The 13,158-nt window shown below is 48.6% G+C and overlaps 1 protein-coding gene across 1 annotated transcript in view; it reads left to right on the top strand.

Annotated features, from left to right (window-relative positions):
* The window catches only part of stt3b (STT3 oligosaccharyltransferase complex catalytic subunit B), a 90,555-nt gene that overhangs the window by 28,028 nt on the left and 49,369 nt on the right, over positions 1–13,158 (top strand). Inside the window, exons 2-5 of the mRNA XM_063198724.1 lie at positions 179–287; positions 5,478–5,765; positions 8,811–8,876; positions 10,394–10,493. Of these exons, the coding sequence (XP_063054794.1) occupies positions 179–287; positions 5,478–5,765; positions 8,811–8,876; positions 10,394–10,493 (563 nt within the window). The remainder of the gene's footprint in view (positions 1–178; positions 288–5,477; positions 5,766–8,810; positions 8,877–10,393; positions 10,494–13,158) is intronic.

The following is a 13,158-nucleotide window of genomic DNA, read 5'->3' on the forward strand; positions in this document are numbered from 1 at the left end:
TCCGTCCGCCACTGCGGTCTGGCCATTAGCATTTCCCTCTAGCGCAGCTTATTTGGCAGAAAAAAATTGATGGGGGCGAACCAGATCTAACTTTATGTTCTTTTCTCCATCCTTCTCTTTTTCTCCTGTCTGTCTGTCTGTCTGTCTTTCTCTCTCTTGCGCTCTCTCTCTCTCTCAGGTTTAACTACAGATCCACGCATCACCTGACCTCCAATGGCTTCTATGAGTTCCTCAACTGGTTTGATGAGCGGGCATGGTACCCTCTGGGCAGGATAGTGGGAGGCACGGTGAGTACATGTCTTGAAGTGTGTGTATTAGAGGATGCTACTAAAAAGGGTGTGTGTGAAGCTGTGCAACACACTTGTGGGCCTTTGAGTTGTCTGTCTGTCTGTCTGTCTGTCTGTCTGTCTGTCTGTCCGTCCCTTCGTCTTTCAGTCTCTTTTTTTAACAAGTTTGTGTGTCAGAAAAGCACCTCCTCCTCTCTGTGGCATGTCTGCTCGCCCTCCGGTGCCATGTGGGGTCCATGCAGCATGGAGAGAACCTTGTGGGGGCTCATGCAGTGAGGGCTTGGAGAGGCAGCCCTGTGGGGTCTATGCAGTGTGGAGGCAGCCCTGTGGGGTCTATGCAGTGTGGAGGCAGCCCTGTGAGGGGGTATACCAAGAACCTGGCTAAGAGGCAATCCAGGTTACGTTAACCTTGAGGTAGTGAAAAATCACCTAATACAAGATTTTGATCATTTTCTGAAGATCATTTTCTGAACCTGCATGAAGTCGTAAATCTGCAAATAGATAGCCTACATGTGTCATTTGGTAAACTCAGCTAAGTTTATCACTTAGCCAGGCTCTTAGAATACCCACCTTGTGGGGTCCATGCAGAATGGACTTGGAGAGAGGCAGCAGTGTGGGGTCTATGCAGTGTGGAGAGAGGCAGCAGTGTGTGGGGTCTATGCAGTGTGGAGAGAGGCAGCAGTGTGGGGTCTATGCAGTGTGGAGAGAGGCAGCAGTGTGGGGTCCATGCAGAATTGACTTGGAGAGAGGCAGCAGTGTGGGGTCCATGCAGAATTGACTTGGAGAGAGGCAGCAGTGTGGGGTCCATGCAGAATTGACTTGGAGAGAGGCAGCAGTGTGGGGTCCATGCAGAATTGACTTGGAGAGAGGCAGCCGTGCAGGGTCTATGCAGTGTGGAGAGAGGCAGCAGTGTGGGGTCCATGCAGAATTGACTTGGAGAGAGGCAGCAGTGTGGGGTCTATGCAGTGTGGAGAGAGGCAGCCCTGTGGGATCTATGCAGTATGGAGAAAGGCAGTTTTGGGGAGTACGTATACCAAGAACCTGGCTAAGAAGTAATCCAGGTTAAGTTAAACTTGAGGTAGTGTCGTGATAAATCACCCAATACAAGAGCCTCGAGTTCTCATTTTCTTAACTAAATGACACCTGTGGGCTATCTATAAGGATGTTTACCACTTCATGCAGGCTAACTCGGCCAGGTTTATCACTAAATCGTGTTCTTGGAATACTCCACCCTGTGGTGTCCATGCAGAATGGACGTGGAGAGAGGCAGCACTTGGAGGCTATGGGGCACCTAAGTCACACCCTCTACTTCCTGGTTCATGGGGCAGGGGGAGTCAAAAAATAATTACTGGGCTTGAAATGAGTTTTTTTGACACCAATCCAAACCTTGGACCTCCACCTATGCACCACAAATCCCAAAATCACTCATTTTCAAGCCCAGTAATCATTTTTTGACTTCCTCTGCCCCATGAACCAGGAAGTAGAGGGCGTGACTTAGGTGCCCCATTCAGTGTGAAGGGGGGGGGGTGTATGTGGGAGGCTATGCAGCATGGAGGGACTGGCACTGCTGCCAGAGGCTCAATCACAGTGGAGGATGTGGCGGCAGCAGCGCCACTCTAAGGTGTCGTCCTGTGTCGCGCGTCACGTGGGTCCGACTGCCAGAAATGAGACGGAACAAATGACGCCATAACTCACAAGTCTTGCTTGGTTTCTTTGCAAGATGGTATCAAGAGACCACTGCTGGGGAAGGCTACACTTTTTTTCATGCCTCCCACCGTATCATCTAGTCTAGTCATACTTTTGATGATTTCTTCAGAAGTCTAGAGGGGAAGTCAGTGGTGTTAACAGCAAACGTAGCGGATGTGTAGGCGCAGAAGATGAGGAAAGTTGCGATAAGACATGAAAGTGGTTTCACACACACACAAAAAAGTCTTACAGTTTGTCAATGTTTGGCAAAAGATTAATTTTGACCCTGTGTTATACACTTTCATTTTGGCAACGTAAAGGCGAATTCATTCTGCGTCACTAGGCATTCATTCATCCGTGCATAGTTCACGTACGCTGCTAGCGTGCGCCGTCACGTTATGCTGAACCAATGGATTGACAACTTAACCTTTGCCAACCCAGTTGAGCTGTCACAGCTTTTTTTTCTTTTTTAACCAGACGAAGTCTGTGGGACATGAAAAGAGTGTTTAATCCCCACTACACACCACGAGGGCACTCTAGAAGAGGAAGGAAAAAACTTGAGCCTACAGTGGGTTTTTCAAAAAGCCTTTACATTCCCAGACCAGAGGGAAGAAAAGCTCTGACATTTAAGAAAGTGAAGAGACTTCAGAGGGCACCAGCAGTTCTGCCAGCCTTCAGGGGAGAGGGAAAGGAGATGAAGGGAGGGAGAGGGGATGGGTTGAGGAGGAGGAGGAGGGAGGGAGGGAGAGGGAGAGAGAGGGACGGAGAGACGGAGGGAGAGACAGAGACGGAGGGAGAGACAGAGACAGAGACGGAGACGGAGGGAGAGACAGAGACGGAGACGGAGGGAGAGACAGAGACGGAGGGAGAGACAGAGACGGAGGGAGAGACAGAGACAGAGACGGAGGGAGAGACAGAGACAGAGACGGAGGGAGAGACAGAGACAGAGACGGAGGGAGAGACAGAGACAGAGACGGAGGGAGAGACAGAGACAGAGACGGAGGGAGAGACAGAGACAGAGACGGAGGGAGAGACAGAGACAGAGACGGAGGGAGAGACAGAGACAGAGACGGAGGGAGAGACAGAGACGGAGGGAGAGAGACACAGAGATGGAGGGAGGGAGAGAGACACAGAGATGGAGGTAGGGAGGGAGAGGATAAGAGCATTTCATCTCCTTACTTCTGAGGCGAAGACCTCCCCAGAGACGTGTGGAGTAAGAGAGCGACCGAGAGGAGAGGACAGGAGAAGGGAAATGGCTCTAGCAAGCATTTCTTCACCTCATGAGCGTTTTGTTTTCCCCCTGCCCCCACCCCTCTTTCCTCTGACTACTGTGCCCTCTGTTTTTCTTTCCGCGGCTCCCAGTACTAGTCAGCTATTTTGTCCCTCCGTGCTGACAGGTTGTCGCTCCTCGCAGCTGGGGTCGAGAGGAGGAGGACGTGGGGAGAATAGAAGACTGAGGCTGGAGGAGGGAGGATGATGATGATGATGAGGAGGAGGGTGGGTGGAGGAGGGTTGGAGGGTTGGAGGAGGAGAAGGAGGAGGGTTGGTGGGTGGGAGGAGGAGGAGGAGGAGGACGGGTGGCTGGCCAGTCGGGTGGGTGGAGGAGGAGGAGTGAGGAAGAGGAGGATGGGTGGGCGTTTGTCTGTGCTGTGGACATCTGTTTTTGCAGACGGCGTGAACGGCCACTGCAGTGGCTGCCTGCCTGCCTGCACCCTGGGAAATCTTGTGTGGTGCGCCGGCCGGATGTGACTGATGGCCACAAGCGGAGCCGCCACAGGATTAGACGGAGAGAGAGGGGGAACGAGAGACGAAGAGGGAGAGAGAAGGAGCGAGAGGGATGAGTAAAAATGAGAGAAATGGGTAGAGGAGCCTAGGGATGGGTAAGACAGATGAGCGGGGGAGTGTGGAGGGAATGAAAATGGAGTGAGCAAGAGGAAAGGGAAAGACGGAAAGCTCCACAAAGTGCCATAATACAGTACATAGCTTGGTCTACGCTAGTGTTTCTCAACGGAGACTCTACCGCCCCCCAGGTGGCGCTGGGAAGCCCATGGGGGGTGTGAGAAGGATACAGGAGAGAGGGGGCGGTGCTCAGTTGTCATTGGGGAGGCATTAGTCCATTTTATTTTTGAATTCTACCGGGGTGTTGGGAGGCTTATGATGACTTCTAGTTGGCGTTGGGAGGCTTATGATGAGGTCTAGGGGGAGTTGGGATGCTTATGATGAGGTCTAGGGGGCGTTGGGAGGCTTATGATGAGGTCTGGGGGGCGTTGGGAGGCTTATGATCAGGTCCAGAGGGTGTTGGTAGGCTTATGATGAGGTCTAGGGGGCGTTGGGGGGGCTTATGATGGGTCCAGTGGATGTTTATTCAGAAAAAGAGTCTACGCAGTGCTGCCCTCATTGTGTATCTTCTGAAGTTGTCTCTCCAGTGTGTGGCACCAGTGCCAGCTCTGCTCACAGCTGTGTGTCCGTATGTGTGTGTGCGCGCGCACGCTTGTGTGTGTGTATGATATTTTGGTGCATGACTGCAGTCTTTCCCACATTTGTGTGTATGTTTCTGCCTGGTGTTTGGTCCGTGTGTGTGTGTGTGTGTGTGTGTGTGTGTGTGTGAGTGATCCATCGGTGCAGATATATGAAGTTAAAGGGACACTGTGTGATTTTTTGTGTTTTTATTTCCAGAATTCATGCTACCCATTCAATAATGTTACCTTTTTCATGAATACTTACCACCACTATCAAATTCTAAGTATTCATTATGACTGAAAAAAAAATCATTTTTCATACATGAAAAGGGGGATCTTCTCCATGGTCCGCCATTTTGAATTTCCAGAAACAGCCATTTTTAGCTGCAAAAATGACTGCAGTTGGACCATACTAGAAAATATTTGTTTATTACATAGTAAACTTTCATGTAAATATCAAATTTGGCAATAGGCAACCCAGTTTCAATGAGCAGCATAGTTGCAGTACCTTTTTTGACCATTTCCTGCACAGTGTCCCTTTAAATCATGCATTGACCTTGCAGTGTCTGATTGCGATGGAGGGATGGGCATTGTTCTCTCTGCTGCCTTTTGTTATTGGGCTGCATTTTCCTCATCTGTCGTGCCTGTTACTGTCATTTTTCATAGTGCATTCTCTTTGCTTTCACTCTCTGTCTCACTTACTGTGTCCATCTGTCTGCCCTGTCAGATCCCCCCCTCTTTCTTTTGCCAGAACAAATTCTAGGGTTTGTCCAAAACAGAAATAATAGAAAAAACACACTGTGTAGATGCTTAAACATAAAATCTCTCTATTCTCCTCCTCTCCTCCCCCTCCCCCTCCCCGCTTTTCCTCTCCTTTTCTCTCCTCTCTTCCTCCCCCTCTCTCTGTCCCTCTCTCCTCTCTCTCTTCCTCTTCTCCGCTCCTCCCCCTCTCCTTCTCTCCTTTCCCCTCCTCCTCCTTATCGCCTTACCTCACCTCTCTTCTCCTCTTTCTCTCCATCCTCCTCCTCCTCTCCTCCCCTCACAGGTCTACCCGGGGCTGATGGTGACAGCGGGCCTGATCCACTACGTCTTGAACCTGTTGCACGTGACTGTCCACATCCGCGACGTGTGCGTGTTCCTGGCGCCGGTCTTCAGCGGCCTCACCTCCATCTCCACCTTCCTGCTGACGCGCGAGCTCTGGAACCAGGGAGCGGGGCTTCTGGCCGCCTGCTTCATCGCCATAGTACCCGGATACATCTCCCGCTCCGTAGCCGGCTCCTTTGACAACGAGGGCATCGCCATCTTCGCACTGCAGTTCACATACTACCTATGGGTAAGCTGCACTTCACATACTAGCAGAGTTGTATGAAGTACAAGTACTCTTACAGATGTAATTACAACACTAGTACTAGTGTTTTTTTTCCAGAGATAAGTAGCTGTGGCGGGTGTGTTTTCACCCACTTGATAGTGTGTGTAGGTCTCATTTTCTCTATACAAGTAGCTTAGGTGTGTGTGTGTTTTCTGAAGGTTCTTTTTTTTAATCTCTCAAGTGGATATGTGTGAGAGAGTGCATCATTTCCTCTATTGATAAGTGGTCCTGAAATGCCAGGGCCACAGAAAGCTCTTTATTTACAGTTTCCACGGTCATGACAGTTGGCCGTGGGTAAGTGTATGTGAGCGGATGACCTTCGGGCTAGCTCTGATGAATGGAGAGAGGAGAGACGGGTAAAAGAGCTGAACAATGACCACCACAGTCAATATAGCAGCAGCTTAACTGCTACAGTGTGGTATACAAGGCTATAAATTAATATTATTTTCATCACCGGCCAACATGCTTTGTAGATATTAATCTTAGAAGTGAAACACACACTGACTAATGAACCAAAGTGGTAAGTAAGTTGGTCTTGTCTACCCGCCAAACTGAATTTTCACCAGTGTTTGGTTGGTTGGCGGGTGTTAATTTAGAGCCCTGGTGGTATATACTGTAGGAATGGCTGTGTACATCATGTACATCAAGGCATTTATTGCCGAATGTCTGGTAAATGTGTATTTTCAAACATGCAGTCTTAGATCAGCAGCTCGTCGTTAGCGGTATACAAGTGCATGCTTACTGTATGAGCTGTTACTTACTATCTAAACAAGTAAGCAATGTTAAAATCTCAACATGCAGTGGTCTGGCAATTTCGAAGGCATTTTTCACAGCGTCGTCGTAGCAGCATGCAGTATTGCAATGGCCATTGCACTTTGCCTTTGATGGGCAGGACCGTGTGTTGTATTCAGTTAACAGGACTGCTGTCTGCTGTTCAACAGACTGAAAGGGTAGCTGAAGTGCCCCCCACACCACACCACATCACCGCACCGCACCGCACCGCACCGCAACGCACCGCACCACACCACACGTCACCTCAATCTCCACCAGGCAGACTGCTATTCTAGTCTGCCTCCAACGCTTGTACCAGTTATTGTGTAGGAGGCCCAAATTGCTTCTTTTTTTTAAAGCTGAAAGCGAAAGCTGTTATAACTTTACACCCAAATCCAATTGCCTGGTGTCACAGCTGTCATGTCAGCCCTGAACCATTTCCTGCTCCTGGCAGGAGAGGAGAGAGGAACGGAGAGGTGAGGCGAGGAGATGAGAGGGGAGAGAGGAGGAGGAGGAGGAGGAGAGGTAAGGGGAGAAGTGGATGGGGAGGAGGGTAGAGGGGAGAGTAGCGGAGGAGAGGGGAGGGGGGGGGGCAGAGGATGGAAGAGCAGAGAGAGGAGAGGGGAGAAGGGGAGAGGGGAGGAGAGTACAGACGAGGGGAGAGGAGGAGAGGTAAGGGGGAGAAGAGGAGGGAGAGGGGAGAGGGGAGGAGAGTAGAGGGGAGAGACGAGGAGGAGGAGAGGGGAGGAGGGAGGGAGGGGAGGAGATGGGAGGGGAGGAGATGAGAGGAGAGGAGAGGTGAGGAGAGGAGAGGAGAGGAGAGTAGAGTAGAGTAGAGTAAAGGGGAGAGAAGAGGCAGGCGGGGGGTGGGGGGCGGTAGTAGAGTAGAGGAGTGGAGAGGATAGGGGTTACTCCAGCCTCATTCACTTATTCTGCTTGGCTTTGCTCACCCTCAGCCAGGTTTTTACTCCTATTCCCCCCTCCTCCTCTTTTACATCCATCTCTCGATCCTCATCCCTCCTCCTCCATCTCCCTGCTCCTTCTCCTCCTCCTCCATCTCCCTCCTCCTTTTTTCACCATATACATCTCTCTATCCCCATCCCAATCACCTTCCATCCCCCTCTTTTTACACCATGTACATCCCTCCACCCCTCCACTCCTCCATCCCTTCATCTCCATCCCCACCCCCTCTATACCTTGTGTTTATTAGCGGAGTCTCTTTGCGTTTACTCAGCCATTGCTTTTGTTACAGCCTTCTGATTGATGGCTACGTTTATGGGGACGGTAAAAAATCCATACGGATTTCGTATGAACATACTTTTCAGCTTTTTATGGCAGGGTTATAATGTGCGTGCGTGCGTGCGTGCGTGCGTGCGTGTGAGAGGGAGAGGGAGGACATCTTGGAGTGTGTGTGAGTTTACATGCTTGGGCTTTATGGCCTGGGTGATGCAGACATGTAGTGAGAGAGTGAATGCTTCTACCTGTGGCCAAAGCAGTGTATCTTCGCCCTCTTAAACCCCCCCTTAAACCTCTGTGTGCGTGTGTGTGTGTGCGCGCGCCTGTGTGTGTGTGTGTGTGTGCGCGCGCCTGTGTGCGTGTGTGTGTGTGCGCGCGCCTGTGTGTGTGTGTGCGCACACCCGCTCTTACAGGGCCACCCATATCTACCCCTCCCCCACCTCCACTACAGTCCGTTATGTGCACTATACACGACACCCCCCCCCCATCCCCCTCTTTCTCTCTCTCAGGGAGCATAGTCATTAGAAGGAAAGCACTAAATAATTCAGCCTACCGGCCCAGAAATGGCCAGGTCTATTTCAAGAAATTGTGATATTGTGTGTGTGTGCGTGCGCGCGCGCGTGTGTTTTTCGATTTCTGTCCAAATGCTTGTGCCCAGTTAAGTGGCTCTTGCGGTAAGACTGACTGCCTGAAGCGCCCAGAAACGGGGCTAGTCCACCACCGCCGCACACTATACGACCACATGGCCTTTCTGCTTGTTTCAATGAAGGCAATGTATGAAACCATATTTCCAGTTCAACAGCAATAAGCATAAATGGGCTCATCTCTGTCTCTCTCTCTCTCTTATCTTTCTCTCTCTCCTCCTCTTGCTGCCCCCTCCTCTCTCTCTCTTTCTTTCTCTCTTTCTTTCTCTCTCTCTTTCTTTCTCTCTTTCTTTCTCTCTTTCTTTCTCTCTTTCTTTCTTTCTTTCTTTCTTTCTTTCTTCCCCCCCCCCTCTCTCAGGTGAAGTCCGTGAAGACGGGTTCAGTGTTCTGGACCATCGGCTGCTGCCTCTCCTACTTCTACATGGTGAGTTACGCTGTATATCCGCAGCTTATTATAAAACCAGAGCCGCACGGGCATCAACACAGCAGAGATTGCACACAGAGACGGCAGTGACACCATTTGTGAAAAACATAAGCTTAGGTCTTAAAGTGGTGGGAAAAATGCTGGGCATGACTGTTAAAAGGCTGTGTGGGTGGGTGTGCAGTGCACGGCACGCTGGTACCTGCCATCTCTCCCCTCCCCTCCCCCATCTCCAGTGGGTAAGGGAGGGGAGGTGAGAAGAGTAGAGTAGGTGGGTATACGCGCTGGTGGCCTCCCCACCCCACCCCACCCCACCCCTCTCCCATCTCCATTAGGGGGAAATATGTAAAGTAAATAAACGAACAAGCAGCCTCATCCATCACCCGCTCCCTAGTCTACCACGGCGGCCCCGGCCCCAGCTCCAGCTCCAGCTCACCACACGACAGTAGCGTTCCTACAACGGCAGTGTCTCCCAACCAGGGGCTATGTGTACCATGAAGAATAAACAGTAAGAGTTGAATTAACGCTGCAGTTTTTAGAGACTACTCTGGGACCAAATACACTCCAGAAGATGACTCTCCAAGTGTTGAATTATAACACAGTGTTTCGTCTACCACGGCGGCCCCAGCTCCAGCTCTCCACACCACAGTAGCGTCCCCAGTCCCCACAACGGCAGTGTCTCTCAACCAGGGGTGCGCGTATCACAGTATATGCACAGTTTAAATTGCAGGGTCAATTCAACTCTTAGAGACTACTCTGGGACCAAATACACTCTCCATCACCGAGTCCCTCATCTACCACGGCAGCTCCAGCTCTCCACACCACAGTAGCCTCCCCATAACGGCAGTGTCTCCCAACCAGGGGTACGCGTATCATGAGGTATACACAGTAAAAACTGCAGTGTTAATTCAACTCTTAGAGACTACTCTGGGACTAAATACACTCCAAATGTGAGCAGACAGGTGTAAAAATGTAAGGTGTAAAACATAAAAACTATATACACTAGGGAAAGGGAGCTTGTACAATAACGTGCACAATTCGAAAGGAAAAAGTATTAATACAAGGAAATGTAGTAATACAAATATTTCTTTCTTCTTGACTAAATGTACTGGTTGTGTCTCAGGGATTGTGCATGGACGTCATATATGTGTAAAAGTGTGTCTGTGTGCTTGTGTGTTGTGTGAGAAGGGGGCTGTCCATACAGCCTTGGTTGTTATATTTGACCAAAAGACTGCATGTTGTTGCTGTATGTTTCGTCCATATCTGTTTCAGTGCGTTGGACTGTATATCTAACATACTGTGTGATTAATATGGTACACGTTAATGAGGAATTTGTTTTAAAGGTTGTTGTTTTTAAAGGTCGTAATACATGAACAGGGTGTTGATGAATTAACCGTGTGTGTGTGTGTGTGTGTGTGTGTGTGTGTGTGTGTGTGTGTGTCTGTGTCTGTGTCTGTGTCTGTGTCTGTGTCTGTGTCTGTGTCTGTGTGTGTGTGTGTGTGTGTGTGTGTGTGTTGCAGGTGTCAGCATGGGGAGGCTATGTCTTCATCATTAACCTCATCCCTCTGCATGTGTTTGTGCTGCTGCTCATGCAGCGATTCAGCAGGAGGCTCTATATAGGTGAGTCAGCATGCACACGCTAGGGGTGTGCAAAATAATCGGCGAATCGATGCATCGCAATACTTACTTTCACGATACAATGCATCGATTCATGATAAGGTATCGTGATACTTATTTCTCAATATACTGCATGGATTCATGACAATTGATTATTTGATAACAATAAAATTCTATTTGCCACGGGTTGATTTTGTTCAGTAGAGAGTAGGTAATATTTCTGTTGTGATGTAAGCTCTCTCCCAGATGATAAAATGCTTAAATAGAATTAACTGACTTATGAAAGCTACACAGCAACTGACAAATAAGCTGTATTTTACACATTTACTGAAGTAAATATCGCAATGCATCACAGTAGTACATGAATCGCAATGCATCGTGATAGAATCGCATCGTGGCATGTGTATCGTGATGCGCATCGAATCGTGAACCCTTTGCCAATACCCACCCCTAGCTCACACACACACGCGCCAACACACACGTGTGCCGACACATGCGCACAGACACTCGAATGTACGCACGCACACACACATATATGCGCGCATGTGTGAGCTCTTTCATAGTCAGAGTTTGTGAAATGTATTGATTTTCCCTGAACTGATTTTGCTGCGTCAGTCTGAGACAGACTTGCCTCTTCTCTGGCTCTTTCTTTGTGTGTCTCTCTCTCTCTCTCGCTCTCTCTCTCTCTCTCGCTCTCTCTCTCTCTCTCTCTCTCTCGCTCGCTCGCTTGCTCTCTCTCCCATCCATCCCTCAACACACACTGCTCTACTTTTCTCTAAAATAAGGCTCTGTTGCCAATTAGACAGAAGCGTGCAGAATAGCCACCCACAGACCGAATCTGCGTGAGTGGCCTTCAAGTCCCTGAAGCCACCTGTCACACATTATCGTCCTCCCTGTGTGGGACACCTGTGCTGATGACTGTCCAGACGTAGCTATTCCAGTCTCCACCCCCCCCCCAACGGTTCCTTACTGTACCATTATATTGCAGACAGCTAAAGCGTTAAAGAAGCTGTAGAATCCCGCTGAACTGAACACACTTGCATACTAAACGCATCAAAAGCGATTTGACCTACTAATTCAACGATTCTCAACCTTTTTTGAACACAAGCCCCCTTGACCACATCATAGTACCCCTTAATGCCCCCTTGACCTCATTAGACCCCCAATTAGTATTAACAAATAAAATTGACTAATGCACTCCAATGGCAACTAACCAATACCGCCCCCTCACAGCTGTATCCTTCTCACCACCCCCATAGGGCTCCCCAACGCCCCCTGGGCGGGCTGTAGAGCCCCCATTGAGAAACACTACACTAATTTCTCGATGAGGGGGACCTCACAGCCGAAGCTCGTGTTTAGAAAATGTAGCCATTCCATTGGTTGTTGCCGGACCACGCCATAGCATATTATATACTGAAGTTCCCTTTTGACACTTTTGCAGCTTATCGTGTTTGCTCTACTGTACAAAGGCAATTACCTCCAGCGCCTTTGCCGATATTTATTTTTTCCCCTGCCGTGGGCAGTCAATTCCCAGAGCTACACTCCCTACTATGTGTCCCCCTCCGTCTTGCATCAGGGAAGGTTTTAAGGGTCTGCCTGTTAAGACTGTGGTGCTTTTTATTTTTCCGTGAATGCAATGGTTTTCCAGGAGGATATGGCTGACAGCTGACAGCAGTTGAAATGGCTGACAGCGGAAAGCAGTTTGACTTTTGCTACAATGTGCCTCCGTGCACCTCCATGTTATTTCTTAACTGTTGGAACCCATTTTATTGTTATTCCATGGGCAGGATTGTGTATCTATCTACAGTGACCGCTAAATATGAAACATCTACAGCAAAAATGAGAGGGAACAGACAGAAAGAAAAAGGAAAGTCCGAAAGAAACGAGCACAGTTAACTTGCTTTGATTCGGGGACATTGGAAGTTGTACATGAATTATCAGAACAACCAAAGATGAAAACTGCTAAATCTGCAGTCGCTAAAAGCACGTTATTCCCAATTCCCAAGCACTGGTTAGTAGGGATGCAAACGATTAATCGACTTTAATCGATCAATGCGTTAATCGATTAAAAAACATTAATCACAATTAATCGACAATTCAACTGACAAGAGACCCAGGTGAAATGGGCATGTGAAGAGTGTGTGTGAATAGTGGGAATATTTAAATCACCTTTGGATTAAAGAATTGAAATAGAATTAATTTAAATGTGGTATTTTATCTCAACTTTTAATAAAAAAATGTTTTTGATTTTGTACTTTTTTTGGAGAAACATTGAGATTTTGGGGGGAAAACGCCACTTATCAATTAATCGTAAGTCGATCGATAAGGCTATCAACTAATGATTAATGAAATAATCGATAATTTGCATCCCTACTGGTTAGTTATTCCTTCACCAACTTGGCGAGTCGGGAGTTGAATTAGAACCAGCGACCTTTTAGATACAAGTCTGACACCCTAACCCCTTACCCATGACTGCCCATAAAGTGTCCTACTCTGAATACAGGTGTGTGTCACACCTGTGTTAACAGAATGCCCTGGGGTCATGAAATGCTAGAATGAATGAGGGGAACTTAATGAATTGAATGCTGTTGAACTTAATGATGTCGTTAGACTGTGTTTTTTTGAAGGGATGCTTACAAATGTTCCCTTTTTTAAAAGGCTAAACACA

The sequence above is a fragment of the Engraulis encrasicolus genome, chromosome 5 (assembly GCF_034702125.1).
Source record: "Engraulis encrasicolus isolate BLACKSEA-1 chromosome 5, IST_EnEncr_1.0, whole genome shotgun sequence".
NCBI classification, from domain to species: domain Eukaryota; kingdom Metazoa; phylum Chordata; class Actinopteri; order Clupeiformes; family Engraulidae; genus Engraulis; species Engraulis encrasicolus.